General features: G+C 36.0%; 1 protein-coding gene across 9 annotated transcripts in view; it reads right to left on the minus strand.

The window, feature by feature from the left end:
* The window catches only part of GPHN (gephyrin), a 280,057-nt gene that overhangs the window by 93,393 nt on the left and 164,058 nt on the right, over positions 1 to 22,606 (minus strand). For 6 of the 9 annotated variants that reach the window (XM_069017666.1, XM_069017662.1, XM_069017663.1 and 3 more), the window contains 5 exons: positions 14,971 to 15,065; positions 12,697 to 12,763; positions 8,277 to 8,549; positions 6,887 to 6,994; positions 1,792 to 1,926 (listed from right to left, as the gene is read on the minus strand). In XM_069017666.1, coding sequence (XP_068873767.1) covers positions 1,792 to 1,926; positions 6,887 to 6,994; positions 8,277 to 8,549; positions 12,697 to 12,763; positions 14,971 to 15,065 — 678 coding nt within the window. The remainder of the gene's footprint in view (positions 1 to 1,791; positions 1,927 to 6,886; positions 6,995 to 8,276; positions 8,550 to 12,696; positions 12,764 to 14,970; positions 15,066 to 22,606) is intronic. The other 3 variants (XM_069017668.1, XM_069017667.1, XM_069017665.1) reach the window with 1 other exon arrangement.

Consider the following 22,606-nt stretch of genomic DNA (forward strand, 5'->3'; position numbering starts at 1 on the left):
AACTCTCTCAGTGGTAAAGAAGTTTATGTGCAAAATTGAATTTCTAAGTAACAGGAACAGATGCCATCACCTGTCAGGTTTATTTTCCAGATGGATTTTTTTTTTATTTTTCCCTATATCAGCTTGTAACAAACCACTGTAAAATACATCACAGAAAATCTAATCTAGCTAGATGTTGCATGGCAGTTCCTGTTATAAAAGTGGTGTGGTCTCACACATTTTAAACAAAACCAGATTTTGCAATAATACATGAAAAGCAGGTCTCAATATGAAATACCAAATCATGATTTAATTATGAAATGAGCTCATCTCCACTAATTTCCCAAACACAGTTTCAGATTTTCAATCTGTTTCAAACTTCTTGTACATTCCTTCTGTAATCTCTAAATCTTTCAAGACAGTCTAGAGGACTCCATTCTGCTTCATAACAGATAGGCTTTACTCCTTCCCATTGTGATAAACTTCCTGAAAACATACAGGCTTCCTCTAGAGCTATTTTTCAGCAGAGCTGTCTCTTATTTATGCCTGTTACTGGTCACCTTTGGTTTTCTTCAGCCAATTTTGTTTTATCAACAGGCATAAGGCTCAGTGCAGTTTCTCTGTTTTGTCTTGCTCTTCTGCTCTGAGCGTTCTAATGTAAAAAGCTCAGTGTTTTTATTTTTAAGCTGTCAGACAAGACAATTTTTTAGGAAAAAAGTGAAGGAGATGCTTACAGATAGAATTCACTGAACAAGCTTAAGAAAAGTAGACTATATAATGAAGCTCGAGTTTACTGTCTATCAGAATAATTTTGATTCTATTACAGTGAAGGTAGTAAGTACTGCATAAAACAATCCCATAGGTTAAACCAAAATATTTCTATGGGTGGTTGCCAATACATCTTTTTTGCTCACAGAAAAGAATGAGACAGTAGGAGAGAATAACTAGCAGATGCTGGCAATCATTTTAGCTAGCAGAATAATCTTCAAGGATCACGAGTTAGATAAGGAAGAATGTTATTATTTGTCATCTGCTACTGGTTTATTAGTATGTCAGCATCTGGTGCCATAGAAGGTCTTTGTGATGTGAACGCACAAAGTGAATTTAGACAGTTTCCTTCTGCTGAAAGGAATTCTGCTGAAGGTAAACATTACAGGCCTTGCCACTGGTCAATTTGCTTAGTTTTTAATGTATGCTATTTTAAGTTTGATAAAAAGAGAACATATAGAGTTCACCTCAATGATTAAATAGTATAGTCTAATCACTAAGAACTGAATAATAATCCCACAAGGTTGGCATTAAAACTTTCTTTCTATTGAATTTAGGCTGGTTTTTGTTTCCAAATGTCAGGCAGCAAATATCTAAGTTTGAGCAAAGCCAGTTGGTTTGAAAGTCTTAAACTGAACAATAATAAAGTGGGGCACAGATCTGCCCCAGCCCAGGCTAGAAATTTGCACATACATTTTTTTGACAAAATACTACTTGCTTAATGTTGTTACTCAGTGGCAGGATTATCTATGTTCCTGGGGACACTAAAGGATATTAAATACATTCAAGGTGCTAACAATTTCACATTCATGATTGATATTGCAAGAGATAACATGAAACTTCAGTAACCATAAGGTGTTGGTGGACCCACATGTTAAACTGTGCAACAGTACACATGGGACAAGCTACACTGTCCTGCATTTCTCTATTATATAGAATGACAAAACCCTTGCATGCGAACCAACCTTGTTCAGCAGAGGCAATACATTAATCTGATAGATTACAAGGCTGAGCATGGAGCTTGCAAGGCATAAATTTACTTACTTTTGGTGTTGGGCAGGATGCAGTGGAGAGGCGAGAGGTGGCTTGGGCACGAGGAGATTCTGAAGGAGTAGTACTGAGGGAGGCTGTATCACGTGGGAGAACCTGAACACCACGAGAGATGATGGAATCTGGAATCTTAAAAAGAAGAGGGATGGAATTAACAGCAAAAAATATTCTGTATGTAAAACTTCCTTAAAACCTTACCTCAAAAACAAGGAATAACCCACTCCTCAGCTTGCACACCTCCTAATACTCAGTGCTTGGCAGTGGTTAATGGCATAGTCTCCTAATTTCAGTAACAAATACCTAACAAATATATAAGGTCACATTCTAACTGAAGTTGCATAGAACGTACTAGTTGTCCTGAAAAACCTATGAATCAAAGATACTACAACAAGAAATAATAAGAAAATAATGGTTTCCTTTTACGCCTTTGTTTCAAACCCAACAATGACCAACAATGATTTCTACCATGGCACGAAGGGAGGCAGACTTTCCATTCACTAACTACGGCACAATACTCTGAAAAGAAAACTATTTGCTAGCAATTGACTGAACCCCTCTAAAGAAATGTCATGCAGTGAGTAAATACTCTTTATTCCTTTATGAAGATTTTATTTCAGCTACAAAAATTCTCAGTGTAAGGTTTGTGCTACAAAAGCTATAGGCCACTCTGGAGCGTGTAAAGGCAAAAGCATTAGAAACCACCATCCAAAGCCAACACTTGGTTTAAAACACATTCTGAGGAGAAAAATAAAAATTCAGTCTTTTTTTTACTTCCCACATAATATATTAGAGTGCCAGTTAGGAAAGCATATCCCTCCTGATGCACAACTGGCAAACTGGTAACAACGGATGAGGAAAAGGCTGAGGCAATCAACAACTTTTTGCCTCCGTCTTCACTGGCAACCTCTCTTCTCTTACTTCTTGAATGGATGGACCTCAAGCCAGAGGGATGATTAAGCCCCTCTGTAAGGGACGATCAGGTTCATGACCACCTGAGGAACCTGGACGTACATAAGTCTATGGGGCCTGATGAGATGCATCCCAGAGTTCTGAGGGAATAGACTAATGTAGTTGCTAAACCACTGTCCATGGCATTGGAAAAGTCAAAGCAGAGAGATGAAGAGAAAGAACGGAACATTGTATCCATCTTAAAAAAGGGTAGGAAGGAGGACCCTGGGAACTACTGACCTGTCAGTCTCACCTCTGTGCCTGGGAAGATCACAGAACAGATCCTCCTAGAATCTCTGCTAAGGCATATGGAGGACAGGGAGGTGATCTGAAGCAGCCAGCACGGCTTCACTGAGGGAAAATCCTGGGAAAATTCTATCACAACTAACCAGAAAATGTAGACATTGAGATCTTTGAAGGAATGTATATACACATGCATATTTTAAGATCTTTCTCCTCATTAAGAATTTCTTAATTGAGCCTGATGTTCAAGTTCTGAGAGAACCATCAGAAGAACCCCTGTTTCTAGGGAAAATGGCAGTAGCAGACAATAAAAGGAAGGAAGAAAGGAAGATTCAATGACAAGTCAAATCATGAATGTTGGGCATTTCCAGACAGGATTTTTTAATAAACAGAGATGCTGTTACCCACTCTGCACCCAGGCATTTTGAGCATTCATGCCTACCAAGAATTTAGGGCAGACAGAAGCCACAGGAAAGTATGTCCTTCCAGGAACAAGCTTGAATCCTAGCTTTTACTATGTGTTACAGTATTAGAACATTAAGAGAGTTTTGTTGCTTGTCTCAGTGTAGTTAAAATGACCAATCTTAATACTTGTGTCATTAAATACTGTTTTTTGGTTGTGATTTCCCACTTCCTCAACTTCCTTGGTTCCCCTCTATAAATAAGGATTTTGTCTAACTTAGCAACCCTGACTTAGACATACTGGGTCATACCTAGGGGATCTTATTTCACCATATACTCTCCTCCCCATGCTAAGAGTTTCTTCTAACTTGTTTATAAGTAGTGTGAAAACAGGTTTTGTTCTCAGAGTGACACCAGCTGCCTCCCTTCTGCTCTGCTGTGTTTGTAGACTTAACAGTGTTTTTTGCCAGTCAGTTTTTGTCAGCTCTCCTCAGAGGACCTTTCAAGGCTAAGCAACTCATGCTACAATTTCCATTGTAAATTATGAAGTCAGCAAAGTTTCTTTTCACGATGGACAACCATGCTGGGGATATCTTCCTCTTCAGAAACAGTGCTTAACTGGCCTCTACATGGAATATTCTGATTTGCAAATCACATCTCAGAGATGTATCTTAGAGGTAAACTGAATCAATGATATTCTGAACGTTCAAATGGTTTGTAGAGAGAAGCATGATTTCCCTTCTATCCACTTTTTGTCCTGAATTCCCATCTTAAATTCGTTAAACTGCAAAACAGGCTGACATCCCTAGGTTTTATATTGGCATAGATACTCCCTACAACTTTCAGTGCTTCCTTTTAATCTCCATGCCTAAGGAAAATACAGCAAAAAATTTTTTTGAGACAGGCATAAGATAAAAAAAGACAAAGAACAAATAGTTTCAAGTCTTCAAATAAGATATCTTTTCTTTACTCTCCTCTGATAAAAAGCTGCACACATCTTGATATGACTGTGTATGGGTCCATTACCCCTTTTATGTACTCCTAGACACCACAAAACAAATAACAATATTGCTTTTGAAAATTATATCATGATCCAGGTCTTTCTAGATTTACTCTGGGTACTTTAGAGTAACCAGATATTTCATACTACCTCATACACTTCAGGCAAGAAACTTTTTTTAAATTTCCCATCATATTGAGCAATCATTGCTTCTAAAATTTTATCTGATACCACCTTTTTTTATCTGATACCTCTCTCTACAATAAAGTGACTGAGACAATCCCAGTTTCCCCTGAACTGCATGTGTAATACTAATTTTTGCCTGTGAGAAAATTAGAATTTAAGTAAAAATTCAGCAAGGATATTAATCAGAAAAGGAAGTTGAAGATAAAGGGAAAAGATGATCACAGGCATTTAATTTCAATGAAAATTATTTCCAAATCACTACTTTTACATAAAATGCAATTATCAAAAAATAATTCATATATAAACTTATCTAGAACTCTAAGTTCTAGAGAAAAAATTCTCACTGAGAGCATTAAGTTAGTTCACAGTTACAAATTTTGCTCTTTTTCTAATATGAAAGTGGAATGTGCTGTATTGCTAAAAGCAGCACTAGCGTTCTTTAAACCATTACAACCTGCTGAATTCACTGAAGGTACTATTGGTACCTAGAAGGTATGTCTATTCCATGAACAGAAATACATACAAATATAATGTGACATGGGGAATTTCTCATTTTTCTCACCTACATTTACTAAGTTTTTGAATTTTACTATTAAAAAATTGAATTTAGGCAATCTAAGTCTCTAATCAAGGTGACTTCTTGTTAACTGTTAAAGAGGTTAATAAACCCGTGAGAAATTCCTGCATGTCCTGAAATGAATAACCTGAAATGAAGTAAGGCAGGAATATTATTGTATTTTGGATAGATTGTTCTTTTAACTTTCACTAAGCCACATTGAGTATTTATGATGTGTCTCCCTAAAATTTTTTATTAATTTTCCTGCTTCAAATAAATTGAATACAGAGTAGAGATCTCAAAACTTTAAATGGGGTACAGTAAAATTCTTAGTTCTTAGTGAAAATAATTTCCGTTTGCACTAGTTGGAGTGGAAAACCTGTTGTAACATACTGATGAAGACAGAAATGAATGAGAAATTAATGAAGTGACAGAGAAAGATATTCACCATATCCATCAGTCATTGCTTCTACAATTTTTATCTGACTGGCTTTTCTCTGAAGTACTTTTATTTTGGTTTAAATATTTGTGTTTTCATATTAGAGAACTTCGACAAGAGCATTGACAAGAAGGGGAAAAAGGAAAAGATATGAGTTTTTTATTCTTTCGCTCAGAACTGAAACAAAGATTGACAATGATGGTGAGGTAAGAAAACAATCTGTAGATGGCAATTACTATGACTGCTATACAAGAGAAAAAAATGTCTTAAAACATACAGAAAGGACAACTTAAAAAACCCAATAACCTGCCAAAAACTAACCACTTTCTGCTCTGAGTCTGAAGATCTGATTTGGATTATAGAATGCATAAAGCAATAGCTCAAGAGTAATCTGCAAAAGAACACAGAAACATGGATGACAGTTTAACAGTGTTCTTCATAGAGGCTAAATTCACTGTTCTACTGATACTGAAGAATATGGTGCAAATTCTAGTCCAGCAACCTCAAATCAAAAAAAGAAAGAGCTACTACAAGAAATGGGGGTATATATGTATGTATGTATCTATATGTATTATAAAGCTATATATAGCTTTATCATCACGTGGGTGAACTTTAAAGTGTTCACATTTCCTAAGTGACTTCTCAAGAGACACAGAATCATGTTTTAAGTACAGAGGTGTTAGGCTATTTGACTGATGGTTAAAATTACTATTTGCCTAAAGGAACAGGTCCTTTTTAACCATTCATTGAAATAGTTTTCTACTATTCACTAAAACCCAGTAATTTATAATAAGTCCAGTGTTTGCTGACTCCTGAAGTCTTCTGTTTTTGAGAAATTCTAAACAGGAAAAAAAAATGAGGGAGAAACTGCAAGTGATGAAAGCAAACTATGAACACCCAGCACAAATGTTGTATTGACAAAAAAACTACTGAGAGAAAAGCAGCAAAGCAAGACAAAGGGGGAAAAGTTACAATTTCATAGCTCTAATGCAGTAATTTTAGGAGATTATTTTAATTATACTCAATTATTGAGTCTATTAGATGATAAAGCCAATGACTAATCAGAAACATAGGCTTTATAGCAATTATTATCTCAGCAGTTAAATGATTCAAACTGACAACACACATGACCTTTACCTTGTTTAGCTCTTTATCTTAAACAGATATTTTCTGTAACATGTGCTCTAAAAGATAGCACTGATGTGTCTTTGTTAGAAGAAAATAAATAACACTGTCTGTTCATACACAGACTAGGAGGCAGGCAGAGCTTTTTTAGTTAGTGTTAGTGCAAAAGCCTCTTGGAAGTGTCTCTTACCAGTTCTCCTGCACTGCCTGCTGCATGATGGCAGTAATTGATGAGACCAGGGATGGGCTGTTGACCTTTAGCCATGATAACAGTTGGACTGGTATAGGATGGATGCTTCTAATGCACAACACATAACAGCTATGAGTACAGTGAGAGGAAAACATGAAACTGTACAAGCAAATGACCAAAAACGAATGAGGTGAAAACTGTGACACTGAAATGCCAAGCTCATATGAACACAGACAGTTGAGATGTCAGGTATTTCCTGTTTTTAAAAATGGCACATATTATTTATCTTTGCCTGTATCAAAAGAAATTAAACAATTTAAAATTTGCATTAATAAAAACTGATACTTGCAAACAATAATTACCTTAATTCATCCCTGCAAAGACATATGTAATCAGGATTTTCTGTATATTGGGAGATGATCTCCAGCTGCAGCTGTCTTAGAAATGTCAAGATGTCTCAGACCTGAATTCATATTTCTGGAGTTAGAATGTTGGTGCTTTGGTTTACAAATTGTTTAATATAATTTTGATTTACTTAGACTTTCAATTCTCATAATAGGAATTAAAAGCAAAACTTGTGGAGTAGACATAGAACAAAGCAGTTTGGAAAAAACTGTTTCCAAACACACAGGGATACATTATCATTCCATTCGAAAACTGAACACATAAAACTGAGGTAAATATTTATATATTGCTTCAAATAATAGAATAATTCTTGGGAAAATATTTAAAATTTGAACTGAAATTATTTACAAGTGTTGCCTCATTTTTTTCTTTTATTATTTCTTTTATTTCTTTTTCCACTTTATTATTTTAGTTTGAGTAAGGCTGATGTATGATTACTAGTTAAAGCAAGGCTATAAAGACAATATGATATCTAGTTTGTTGGCAGAATTTCACATCTCTTATGCAGACAGGCACATGGGAATACAGTAATCTGGATAGTTTATTACTTAGTATGCTACCTGTCTGTCATACTTTTATTGCTGTTTTCAGAAATTAACATTTTAATTTCAAATTAGATACTATGGGCTGGAAAATTTTGTTGTGATTCCTGAACATGCCGCCTACTGAACTTTGCATGTTCAGGCGTGTGAGTACTTGGAATTTAAAAAAAGCTACTAAGACCAGTCTGGCACATCAGAATGGTATCATAAAACATATGTTAATACCACAATAATAAATAATATGTCTCCCACTGGAATTTGAAATCACCTACTGGCACAGAATTAATATATTTTTATGAAGGTCTACTTCTACAAAATGTACCTAAAATATATCTGTTTGACATGAAGACATCAATGTATAGTCTTAAGATGCAAATGAATATTGGTGGAAAGTGCCTCAGACAGAAACTGAATGGTCTCTTAAGGGAAGAAGCCAGACTCACCTTAGCTGCAATGGCTGCTGCTGTTATATGTGAAGAAGAACTGTCCTCTGTTGAGGCAACTCCACTATCCTTCTTCTCTTCCTCCTCTTCCTCACACTGCACTCCTTTGTCTTCTGTCTGTTTGTGAGGGCTGGTGGTTGGAGGAGGAGAAAGAGGAGGTGGTGGTGAAGGTAGATCTTCAAGCTCATCATGTACCTCCTTTACTTTTACAATGGCATCCCGCAAAAGATCAATGGCGTGAGGTAGGGCTGGCAGTATAAACTGAAAGCATTCCTATGCACAACGAGAAGAGAAATCACTGTGAAAAGTTACCTGCAGCTGCAAATAGGAATTTGCTCTTTAAATATATTGGGGATTTAGATGCATCTTTATGATCTATCTGACCATAAATAAAACATAACATGTCCTATGCAACTGCACTTAAAAGGTAAAAAAAGAACTCAGAAACAGACCTGGTAACAATTCTATATATTTTTGTCTTTTTTTTTCATTCAAATACCATAAATTTCAAAACAGGGCTACTGCAATTAAGCTAATATTGTACTAGAACTTCAGAAAACAAGAGCTAAATTTTTGGGAATATGTAATACAGAAAACAGTTCACAGCAGCTGGCAGAATGCTACAAAAATGCAGAATAAAAACATTAACTATATACCTGCAGGAATATTAGCTTCAAATCTCTCCTACTATGCTCCCTCACAATTAGAGAACAATTCATAAGGGTTTCCATAATTATACTTTTATATAATTATATCCTTTTTTATTCATGGACTTATTGTATACTAGAAGAATGACAAACTACACTGATGTCATTATAATTCTATGTAGCTCAGAAAAAATATTTCATAAATAACCAGTTTTTCAAACCTCTCCTTGTTCTATAACCTCAAAAACAATTAAAATTTATTTTAGATGGCTGGAGAAAGCAAAACTGCAGAGGCCATGCAATTGCTCTTGTTCTATAATGGGCATACATATAGCTACCATATATAGCTACCTATACTGCTAAAATACACTGGTGTTCATCAAATCAAGTGGGACCTCAGGACGTCATGTGCTGCAGCTGCCTGCTCAGATCAGGGTCAGTATGAAACTCAGGCTTCTTAAGGCTTGTTCAGTAAAGTCTTGAAAAATAATCCAAGAACAGAGACTGCACAACCCTTCTTGAAAATGTGCTTTAATGCTTAATTACCCTCAAAGTGTTCGGGCTTTTTTTTTCAGTTTTGTTTTGGTTTTCCATTTCTTTTCATCCATCTGGAAGGTACCTCATTCAATTTATGACTATTTCTCTCAATCTCCTCCCAGGCACCTCAACAAAAAGTTTTCTTATCTCATTTGACGAGACTGCATATAAACATTAAAGTATTGGAAAATGATGGCAGGGTCACAAGGATTAATTGCCATGGCAATGCAGTCAGGAACACACAAGTTGACAGACAAAGCTGGTGCTATTACTTTTGGGGCACTTTAGTTTTGTTTCATTTAAAAAATGATTTAAAAAAATGTATTCTGACATTTTAGAGCACCCAGAAAATAAAAAATAAGTTCAAAACCAGATAATGAAATAAATATATTCAATAAATAAATATGACTATGTAAACAAAATAAAAAGGAAAAAATCCATCAGAATTTACTGGAGTTTATATATGCCACTTTGTAAGTAAGACATGACTCACAAGCATTGTATTTCCTCAAAGCTTCTAAATAAGAACACATCTTTCATTTGCTTCTTTAAGAGTAATGAATGATAAGTCATTTGTGAATTTAAACATTCAAGTTGGTACTGTGAAGAACTGGAGTAAGCTGGTTGAGTACAAATGCTGTATATAATGAATGTATATTAAAACATATTTGTAAAGATAATAAAGATTATGACTTATATGTAACTGCAAACTGCAGAGTTGTTGGGCCTCCACAGTATTACTTTTAAAATGGGTTAAAATAATGAAGCACATAACCATCATTACTTTAGCAAAGACGCAGACCTCAAGTAAGTGAGAAACGAGAACAGTAATCTCTGAACTGAGCAATAATTGTGAAAAAGTACATTAATAACTGACTAATCAGAGAAGCATGTTCCCCACTCCTGCCACTGAAATAAAGCCTTGTTGGCTTGACTGTTGATGCACAGATTCCCAGTAGGTCCTCTAAAAGCTCATGTTACAAATGAAATTCATTGGTTTAGGCAATTGTTACTACAATAATAAAAATTGTTAAAGACCAAATGATTTTAATTAACATCTGGTAATTTCACACTTTGGTCTCTTCCATAATATAAACTATCTTTTGCCAGACTTAAAAAATGGAAGTATTCTACAGATCTGGATTCAATGGTACATGCCACATGTGTTCTCTGGTAAAAATATGTTTGGCATGCAGTCCATTTTTGAGATGATGCATTTACACTGCTGTCATTTTCCATTAATATTTTAATATTATATTAAAGAAATATGTATACTGCTGCAATATCATGAAGCTTATAAAAAGCTTCTCATATAATCGTATTTATACAATGAAAAGGAAATTACCAAGTGGTAAAAGGAAAAATGAGGGAAATTTCTGGTAACAATCTGTCCTTTTTGGTTCTTGAGATTCAGCCTTTAATGGACCAATTTTCTCTACTATTCATCTGTAGTATTCACTTCCAGGACTATGCTTGCTAACCCATGACATCATCTTAAAAGTCTTTGCTGAAATCTGGCACTTTGAAGATGTCTCATACTAAAAGAAATTGTGACAGGACAGAGTATCATCATGACAGGAACAAATAAAAATCAGTTTTTCAGAAGCTTGCTTGTATGGTGCAATAATAAGATTTTTTTCTTTTCCAGCAGAATTACCTTTTCTATTACTTACCCTATATCAAACTATTGTTAAAATACTTATTAATACTTTTTCATTTCCTTTCCTCATTTGCTTTCTGCAATTTACCTATCTTCAAAGTCTGATTGCCTCAGGACAGAAAATGACAATTGTTCCTGTAGGTTAGGAGTGCTACTGAACACAATAAAAACCATTAGAGATTTTAGGCTATTTCATCTCTCATAATTCAGCAAAAGAAGTATTCACTTGTGGAATAACCTTCTTATTGGCGCATCAGTTCTTTAAAATGTGGGGCCAGTGCTGTGTTAAATACATTTACATACATATGACTTCCTACTTATAAATGGAAGAATTTCAAGGAGGTATATTCCCACCTCACCATCCTCCAATGCCTGTTGTGTGTTTAGAAGGCTTTTAAATTTCCTTTAAATTACAGCCTCGCTAGATTTCCTAAAAACGCTGTAAGGAATGGGAGAATCATAGGAGAGCTCACACTGGGTCCTTGAACTGAAACATGTCAACAGTGTATCTGAAAACTTATGGTAGCTGCTTAATATCATAGTACTCAAAACATTTCCTCTTCAACTTCCAGGTGACAGCCCACATAAATGTGAATGACAGAAGTCTTTCAAGAAGCAGTGACTTCAGGGCTGTGCTCCTAAACACATTAGTACTGCCTGTTCTGTGCCTGGGTACTACAGGTTCAGGAGATGTGTACCAGGTATGCATTTGTTAGAGGCCAGAGGTGAAGACGTTTATTAACAAGGCCAGACATAGTCTGAGCCCTGAAGAAATAGATTCTTGTGACTGATGGGGGACCTACCTCAGCAGTTTTGTGTTAGGTTGTACAGATCACTATTCAGTTTAGCAGTATTTGTATGGAGAAGACTGTTTTTCTATCAGCCAACTACGAAGAAATTAGTGAAAGATCTAGCCTTACTCACAGATGCACACAAAAATCCCTGCTGGAGTTTAATTGTGTTTCTCTCAGCTATGCAGTCAGAAAGCAAGCATGAATAAAGACAAAAATTCTAACTTTTCTGTCCAAACTGAGTAAAATGCAGGAAGAAAATAAACTGTATAAAGACTGAAAAGTCTGATATACCCATCCAGAGAAGATTCAAAAACATCCTGAAACTCCTAAAAATTATGTTCCCTTTCTTCCCTCTTGCTGAGCAAAATTGGGAATGTTCCACATGCTGCAGCAAGTTCTACCATATACTAGGCATTCCTTTCACTTCTGTGTGAAAAAGTATGATTTCTTGGAAGCTGGAGACAACCCAGAGATAAGGTACAGCTAATTAGAGAAGAAAGGGAATGTGCAAGAGATAATTAGACTCTTCATTAGAACTGCCTGCTCAAGTGAGTGCTCTCTTGTGCTACATGTAATGTTGTCCTGGTGTGCACATAACACCATTGAATCAGACTGGAATTGTATGGTCCTTGACTGAGAGTGATGGTGTGGTCACTTAACATGAATATGCATTTCAATTCATTTTTGTAAAATTTGTTGTAGTGGGCACTTTCTACCATTCAAAACAGCGAGAAGTGCTCATCATAGTTCCTTCCTAGCAGATCAGTAAGAACCTTTCTTACCTGTGACCCTTTCTTGCTACCTGGAAGATTAATTATGAGAGTTTTCCCTCTGATTCCACACACAGGCCTGAAAAGAAAGAAACACAGACTGAATTTCTTGTATGAAACTATCTCTACTACCAAAACAAAAGGAAAGCATTTAAGACAAATTCTATGATTTATCAGATTTTGCAAACTTAATTTTCAATATATTTTCTGATTATGTTCTCACAAAAGAACTTGGGATAAGCTGAGCTGAAAAAGCATAACACGAGATTTACAGTGTCTAACATGCATTTGATAGTATAAACACTGGCTAGATTTCCATCTTTATTTAGACCTGTGTAGCTCCCTGAATTCCATTGTTTACTTGCATCCAGTACATTATTTGATATAGTCCCTATTTGGTCATACACATGGTTCCTTTGCAATGTAATTGACTGTGTCAAACATTATGTCCCTGGCCAGCAAAAAAACCCTAAGTCATGCTTGTTGCATTAATTCAAATATGTCCTTTTTATTTAAAGATTCAACACAAGAAAAGCAGAGAAGGAAGTAATTCTCAAGTGAAAATTGTACTTATGCAATTCATATATAATTCTTCCTAAGAGTTTTTCCCTCTCCCTTAAGAAAAGGCAAGACCAACTATCAAAGATAGAAGTTTCTTTGGTTTTTTTTTTTTGTGTTTTAGAAATTCCTTTGGTGTTGATGCAAGGCTGAACACTCAAGTTCCAAATGCTTTCTGTTGTCTAGAGTTTGACTATTCAACATTTTAGCTAAATAATAATTAAAAAAAAAGAAATTAAATTACTGAATTTTGTCTTGAGGTTGCTTCCACTGTTTACAAAAGCTGAGGTGAAAAACCCAGGGCTGGGATATAAGGATAAGAAAATTGTAAAAGGAGAAAACTAAACCACAAAGATATGGAGGTTACAGTTAAGAGAAACTGTGTAACATTCTCTTTATTGAACAAAAATATCAGCTATTAGTGAAGACAGTACAGAAAAGAAAATCATTTCCAGTTATGGCATTAGCAAAAATTTTGAGCCAAACTACATGGTTTGTTGGGTAGCCAACTTCCCTGGATTTCTTCTTATACAAATAATTCTCAGTGATTAATATCATTTATTGGTTGCATGGCATTTTTTAGCAGGGTAGCAAGTATTTCTGCAACAGCTGTCACAATGCTCACAAGTAAATAGCACAGAGATTGTTTTTGTGCCACTAAATGAACTTTTGATATCATATTCAAGCCAGTCTGAAGTGTTGTTTTCCACTGGTAGTTTGAATATTGACTGACTCCTAACCTCTCTTTTCTCATATTGCCTTCTTTCACACTATGTGCCCTCAGTTTAGAAAGAATTCCAGGTAGCTGAGGAATGCTCTACTGCAGCACAGAGATGAGCCTGAATTAAAGAAATGTGTTCATTTACTCCTCTTGCAGTAGTCAAGCTTACAGAGTACAAACTCAATCCAGCAAATCTCATACGTGGGTTACAGTTTATGGCAGATTTAAAACAAAGGAAATAATAATTGTCCACAGAAGAATAAAAATGAGGTGGAATTGTGTTTGGCAGATAGCTCCTTTAGTAGTTGTCTTCTTGGCTCTTCTACTCTGCTTTAAATATTTCTGAGCATTATAAGCTAAATGACCAGTACAACCAACCAATAATAAAAAAAGGACTAAACCAGCAGGATGAAACTCAAATTTCAGTCGCCAGTAATCAGACCTAGTGGCTCAAGAGAGAAATGGAGCTGCCAAAAATTTCTCAAGAGAGAATGCAAAAGTAAGTGAAAGTGCTTAAGAACTGCAAAAGTATTATGTGCGCTTTCAAGAAAAGCACACAGATGTGCATGCATTCCAGGTACTTGGAGAGATAAATTAATGATATTCCTCCAGACATAGGACAGTACAACACATTTGTCTTTATCAAAGGGATTTTTTTGCCAACAAAACATTTTAATACTTGATGAACAAAATACAGAAAAATTCTTCCCTCACCACCAAGACACCACAATTCTAGAATGAAAAGGCAGCTGTTTAAGAGTGTGCATCAATATTACAAATAACGTGGCATAGAAAATACAGGAGGATACAGTCTCTAATAGATACAACAGAGGGAATTAAATTAAACTATGCAATTACCATTACTTGAATTTGGCCACTTCTCTGAAGATAAGACTTCAAGTCTTGATAACAATGGCAATCTTCAATGATTTGCGCACAGTCATTGGATAACAATACGTAATTCTATGGAAAGAGTTCATCTCATATTTTGAAGGAAGTACTCTTACCTAGAGAGCATGCCCAGAGGAGTAACATTAAGTGATCCCATCAGCATTGCCAGTGCCATCCCTGGGGCTTCTCGCTCTATTACTTCTTTAGTGGCCTGCAATCAAAGATTAAATAGCAAAGTGAGTGAACAAGTATAAGGATAAGAAAAAAAATGAAACCAAAATTGGGTAGGAATATCTCCTCATTTTTTTCTGCCAAGAAATGTTGTTGCTAAATTCTCAACTGAAATAAGCTACAGAATTTTCTCTTGGTTGTGTAAAATAGGGAAAGACAAAGAGCTGGGATGAAGTACTGTTAGCAGCACTGTGAAGATTCCTATAGAAAGTTATAAAAGTCAGGACTCTATAAATATAAAAAGTGTTAACCAACACCACAGAAATAACAACTGCCTTGAACAGAAAGGAAAAAAATGTTTCAGAATAAGCAAAGAAAAGATCCAATGTAACTGCCTTCTCTTCCTCATCAATCTTGTGCATTTTCCTGTTGAGATTTTCCCAGGCATGAGAAGAATGAATCAGTCTGCGCAGAAGATAGAAAAAAAAAAAAATTTGCAAAGGGAAGCCCATGTAGCAGGCAGGCAGGAAAAGAGTAAAATGGTAATGATAATGGCCGGAGGCTGAGGCCTTCCCTTTTGGTCATGTCAGCAAAACAGCCGTTCCAAACAGGCTGGTGGCTTTTATTCATAAGCAGTCCATATGCAGTGGGCATTGAGAAGTCTGGAAGCAGAGTCTGAAAATTCTTGTCTTTTTAGTCCTTTTCCCAAACAGGGAATCAGATGGAAAATCATGCACAACCTTCCGTCCTTACTTCCTAACACAAATTTTCTCAAATGCACAATCTGTCCAGTCTCCCAACATCTACCTTTACCTAGGACATAACATCTTAAAGACAGGTTACAGTTCTATCTTCTCTTCATTTCCCCCACAGTAGCTGCTGTTTAGTGGATAACATTGCTTCATGCTCTGAAACAAGATTCTAACTTATTTAGCACAACTAAATTGGTAGCAATGGTCAAAAAACTGTGAAATCCATGGTATAACATACAGCCAAACTACAATGCTTTGATGGTACAGCTATCAAAACAGAAATAGAAAAGAACATCTTAAATATAAGGTGTCGTGGTTTGGTGGTTCAACCCACTACATAAGAACACCCTGAACAAGCTGAATTTTCTTCACAGTTTGATATAGCAAAATAATAAAATAGAAAAAACCAGGCAAATTATTTTGTGGGAAAGATTCAATTATAGATCACACCCTTGTACTTTTGTAAGCTTTTAGTTTACTAATAGAAAACTAAAGTCCTAGAGAAGGAAAATTACAGAATTAACCCAACAGCGTCTCTAAAAAAAGGACACTTACATGTAAGGGTGCTTACACGAAGCAATAAATAAAACTGAAAAAAAAATCCACGAAGAGGACAGATATTCAAATGGCCATATTCTCAAACATGGTCACTAGCTTTTGACATGTTTTAAAGGAATATCAGCATATTAATTATTAGAAATTAATACCAATATTAGAAGACATCAGACACCGCTTCCATGTGAACCTTTGAGTACTTTATTAATAAACAAACTTGTTATGTGCTCAGTTGTGGGAAGCTGGAACTTTGGTTTATACAAAACCAAGAAATTTTAATTTAGTAGCTGACACCACAGTCTCATATATTTGAAGTATAGCATGTTGGCTTTAGGATCTGCTATCCTCTACTCAGAAACAGAGAAGTCATATAAATACAACCCAGTGACTGTGTTTTACACAAGGAAAATAAGAAGAAGTGAGCTTGGAATGATGTAGACAAAAATAAAACTCCTCCATGGATAGAGATTACCTTAAGATACCTGCTGAGGTATGAAATCATCAATCACATTAAAAATTCCTAAGACACCCATAGACCTGATGATTCTTATAGTATAGGAGATGAAGAAATTGCAACGGTGAAGAGACACTTTGCTGACCATGAAAAGGCTAGTGAAACATGGAACTCTCTGTGTGTGCATCCATAGCAAGTCTGTATCTATGCCTTTTCATTTCAGTTAATACCATGCTTCAAAGATATTCAAAACTGTTTTTAAATATAAAGTGCATTTTAAAATTTATTTTCTGCCCTTGAGCACAGTGACACTTTGAAGATATCATTAGTTAAAATTCTAAACAGGCTTCAAAGGTAGTACAAGATGCAAGACAGTCCATAAACAATGATCCTGCAGCTCAGGGAGTCCTTTAATGAAATTCAAGTCCATTCTCCAACTTCACAAGAAAAATGACCTCCACAAAATGTCACTGCTAGCAGGCAATGTGATTATTAAAAATGTATAGACTAAGCAACAAAATCTGAAAGGGCATAAAGTCCAAACAGCAGTACAGTCCTCAACACAAGTTTCTAAAAATAGTTGGTTCAAAATACATATGCTTATATTTATTACTGCAGATGGACCTCTACAAACAGGGGAATGCTTCCGGTTTTCATGTTTGCAGCCTGACTGGATGGATGTAACCAAAAAAAGCCGCTGCTAAGTAAACCACTTCTACAGTGACATCTGCTCTTGAAATCAGCCACTGTATAGTCCACTTTTGGGATGTCCTCAAATAACATGACTTAACATGTGCCCCGAACAGGAACTGAAATAACCATCAAACTGGGAAGCACACTCTAAATCAGCTATACATATAAGTATGAAATCAGCAATGCTGCAACATGTAACAACTCTTTGTTTCACCTAACAATGTACCAAAGGTGGTTAAGTTTTCTGATACTTTTTTCAGTGTTTTTCATTTGAAGGAAGGGTGGAAGAGAGATGTCAAACTTAGATTTTCATCTGTGTCCAGTTCAGGAGTTAACTGTTGGGTACCAACACCTGCATCCATGGAAACTATTGAGGAATTAGTGACTCAGCACCTTCACATTTTACCAGTACTCTAGCAAGGCTGAATTAAGACTGTTCCACCTTGCTTCATGGGCAATTTTTTTGTTGGTAGTCTCACCATCAGCCAGCTGTTGCCTGCTGCAGGGGACCATAGTATTGGCACAGAATGAATCACAGATCAAGGCTGCTGCCCTCGGCTCTCTTACAACAGCAGTGATGACACTGTTGGGCAGAAGCAGGAAAAAATGATGATATTTCATTGAGAGCTGTCACAATGATGTCTTAATCAGTACTGAGCCTTTACATTGATTCTCAACCTGAGGCTAATGACTGTATAAAAGGTAGGTGGAAAATACTGGACCAGAACTGCATAAACCACTAAAATGACAACAAAGAAATGTCCCCAGTTTCTGATGGATAAGCTGGTAGCGCAAAGAAGACAGGTGCTTATAAGGGGCAGGTGGAAGAGAGGTGTTCCACAGAAACAAAAGGACTTGAAAGTAAAAGCCAGAGTTCAAGAGAAAGAGAAATGAAGAAAGTCCAGTTTGGAAGTTACAAAGAAAGGCAAAGTTTGTAGTTTAGATAGGAGAAGGGAGTGTGGGAAGAAGGAAGCTAAAGTGGAAAGGCAGAATTGCAGGAAATCCAAGCAGTAGGATTCTCAGAAGGGGAGAAATAAGAGTAGAGTGAGGGCAAGTGAATGAAGTGAGTGGGATGGGAAATAGCGGGGAGGTTGGAACCAGAGAATTTTAAAGTTCGCTTCAAACTCAAACAATGCTATGGTTCTACAAAGAAAGACTGCCCAAGGCAGCTTGGATGGAAAATAAATGAGGGAGAAACTCAGGAGATGCAAAAAGGGAAGACAAGACATGACAGAAGTGTCAGGATGTGGGGGAGCCACAGAGAGAGACAATGGGATTGAAATAAAATGTTAGTTTCAGCTCCAAAGAGGAGAAGTAGGGACAATTTAATTATTTAGGATTTACCAACAACATCTATGAGAGCAGTACCTCTTATATTTCACTGCTATATGAATAAATGCAATTGATTTTAAAGCACATTTTTGATTGTTTACAAAGTGCCTTTTTATTGGAGTTAGGGCATTATGTTCCCAAACCAACTGGTATATTTTTAGATATCTTTGACGTAGTTGCGGTTGCTTAACAGATGGCTCACTGCCAATTGGTTTCACAGAGTTCTCTGCTGCTTCACTGCCTTTCTTTGCCTCCACATAAATTGTTAGTTCAGTTTCTAACCTGTGGAAGCCCTCCCAGGCAGTTTTTGGAGGATACACCTAATGCAGACTGATTTAATTAAAAGACCTAGGACTACTCTTCTGAAAATGTTCAGAAACTCCTTTTTTTTGTCTTTCAGGTATTAAGCATAGCAAAGTTTGACCTCAATAGTAAGTAATGATGAGACATATCATATACTCTTCAGCTGGTTTTGGGCAGTAATATAGTTTTGCTTCTTCAACTAAAATGCAAATATGAGACTCAGAAATCATAATAAATCCAATTAAATTAAGATGACAGAGACAGCCTTTGTGGAAAATATTATTTCTGTTGAACAAGTTAAAACCTATGACTCTGCCTAGCATAAAATAGAGCTATATATGCAAGTTAATGGACAAATTTGCAGATAATTTATGTTTAACTGACTATAGCATTAGCATCAATAACATTTCATTATCTATTTGGGCTTTCCACTGAAAGCTGAAATCTTGGAAGGGCTTTACCAAAGAAATACCTATATAACCTCTGCAACAGAGCTCACAGACCACAGAAGAGCAGAGAAAGAACTAGAGAGAAAGATTAGTCAAATATGCAACAAAAGGGTCAGTCATGTCTGTCAACCAGTTGTGTAATAAGTGTGTACTTTAGGAATAAAAACTGCATCTCTCAGCCTGGAGATAAGATACCTTCTTCAAAGTTACTCAGAATACCTCTGCTGGAGACAACACATGTGCCAGTAATTTTTATTCACAAATCAGCTATTTCAGCTTATTGTCTACTTCCCTACTCTTATTTTGCAGGGAGAAAATAGAGCTTACATGGAGCTAGACTGATCAGAGGTTCTCACCAAAAAACCATTTACCTACTTCTCCATGAACAATGAGAAATACAGGTTTTAGCAGTTGGCTTCTTTTAATACACTGAAAAGCTTTTTGGATAAGCATTTTGAATTTTGTGTCATCTCAATTTCACTGTTACGCTGTCTTTCCTTGAATTCTTCCTATTCTTTGTCACCAATAACCTGTATAGTGACATTCAGTGTCTTTTTTTGGTGGATGTAAGGCATGACAGGATGTGTTGTCTTTGATGTTTTCCAAAATCAAAAATTTCTTTGGCTAATTGCTCAGTTAACTTGACAAATGGATGAAACTGACCACATTTGCTATTGCTGCAAAACAACTAAAATCAAGCAGATCTGTAAAAACAGAAGGGTAAAGTGAGCAGCAGTTGCTGTGTTTGGGCTCACAGGATGAGTGGTGGTGTCTAGGCAGACGTGGGGCCAGTGCTGACCCTGACACGTGTTTGTTCCTCCTCATGAAGTGACCATCCAGCTTCTGTCAATTTTAGTGTACAGTAAGAAACTCATACTGAGACTGGTGAGTCTCCATTTTGATGTCCTTGCTGGGAATTTTTGATGTTGAATGCAACTACCTGTGTCAGGTACACATAAATACATACTGAAAGCACTCTCAGACTTTTGTAGATTTTTTTTACATGAAAGAAAAGAAAACAAAATAAAACAAAACACATCTAATCATATTAGGGTGGTTTACCCTACTGCCTTTCCCTCATCAAGGGTAAGCTTGATACATACTTCTCTGCTGACCTGATTACATTTTCTTTTTGCTTTTCTTCTCCCAGCTCAAATCTACAAACAGCCAAAGGTGAATGGAATCCTGATTAATGTAGCCAACTAAAACTGAACTCTACAAACTGGTCTATCTGCACACACCAATAACACATTTCCACTGACAATGATTCTGCAGCAGAAGAATGCTGCTTGCACTCTCAGCACACCTGCAGTGATTCTGCTGCCACCCAGAATCAAAATATCACAGAACGACCCTACAAAATTTAGCAGCACGAGGAACAAAAATGTCACAGCAATAACTACTGCTAGCTTAAATACAGACTGTTTTCTCTATTTCTTCCCATACCCATGATTCCCTCTGCCTGCAAATTGCCTCCTCTGAATTCTCTCACTCCTTCCACTGGGACCCATCATACCATTTATTGCAGCCTAATGCCTACGGCATGAGACTCAAGTGCCAGAAGCTGATTCAGTGTCTGCTTTCTTTATAAACTGGTATCAGCGAAGGAGTCTATCAGTACACTTCCACTGTGTAGATGACCATAAAAAGCAAGTGGCAAGTAGAGGTACCTCTGGGAACACTCAATGACTTATGCATGACCAAGCCATGAATATATTTAATTTCCAATAGTTGCACTCCAATGATACTTATTTTTGTAAACAAATAAATTATTATTATTACTATCATCAAAAAAAGTGTATATTAGTTAATAAAAATCTTAGTGTTCATTGTAACTTTCCTTAAAAGTCCTTGTTTTCTTCAACTGAAATCAAAATCATTAGAATATTTACATAAAAACACTCAGTTTCTTTTTTGCTTACAGCTTGCAAAATATTTGGGGGAAGATGCTTCACATTTTATACACAATAGAGAAGCTGAAAATTTAAATTATTACACTAGAAAAAAACAACCTTGTGGAATTTGTAAATTATTCTTCCACTTCTGCAGATCTAGATCTAAATTTTTAGCTAAATCTAGTTGCATATGATTTATATAAACTTCATAGATCAGTGATTTGCTTGCCTCATCTGTATAATTGAAGTGTTAATGAAATTGACGTATCCGGGCACCCAGTCACGTACATTTTCTAAATATCACTTCTAATAGATATTGTGGTAATAATATCTTTTTATCCCTGATTGCTAAACGAAGTTTTATGATCTTAAATGTATATAAAATATTTACACCATAAAAACTGATCTTAATTTTATGATACTGCCTACCCCCATACATTGTCATAAACCCACTAGAACAATCATTTTTAGTAGCTGCTAAGCAAACAAGACACTAAATGCTTTTCTGCACTACAAGGAATGCACTTAGGCTCTACAAAGTTGGACACAGCCCACTAGATGCAGTACATTACAGCTGTCTAAAGGTGTGTGTTAAGCCAGTGTCAAAAGGCAGAGTATTTGCAATGGTAGGGAGGTTACGACAAACTTGTTAAAACAGCAGCTGGAAACAAGACACTGCACTTCATACAAAGAAGGGTCAGGTGTCTGCTTCCTCTTGCAGCCCTCTTTCTCATGTGCAAACTGCTGTGCTTCCCACTGCAACTCCACTTTGTGCAAGAACAAATCCCTTTCTGTTCATCAAAGGTAGTATAGCTGAAGACTTCCTGGTAAATACACCACCACTCTGCTATTACAAAAACACTGTTAAAATTTTATCTGTTAATAATTACTATTCTTTTAAGTTTTCCCTCAGTTATTTCAAACTGCTTTCTATTAATATAAAATATAAAAATCTACGAAATCCAGCCCAACCTTCAAATAATTCTCTAAAATTTGAAGAAAAGGAACAAAACATGAGAAGTAAAAAATTTTGTTCTCTGAAAATCACAGACTCATGCAGGAGAAATGAGAGAAATAAGCATGGGTATCTGCACTATGTCAATAAGAATTCTACATGACTGAACTGACAATGTGATGAACTTTAACTA

The sequence above is a fragment of the Aphelocoma coerulescens genome, chromosome 5 (assembly GCF_041296385.1).
Source record: "Aphelocoma coerulescens isolate FSJ_1873_10779 chromosome 5, UR_Acoe_1.0, whole genome shotgun sequence".
Lineage (NCBI taxonomy): Eukaryota > Metazoa > Chordata > Aves > Passeriformes > Corvidae > Aphelocoma > Aphelocoma coerulescens.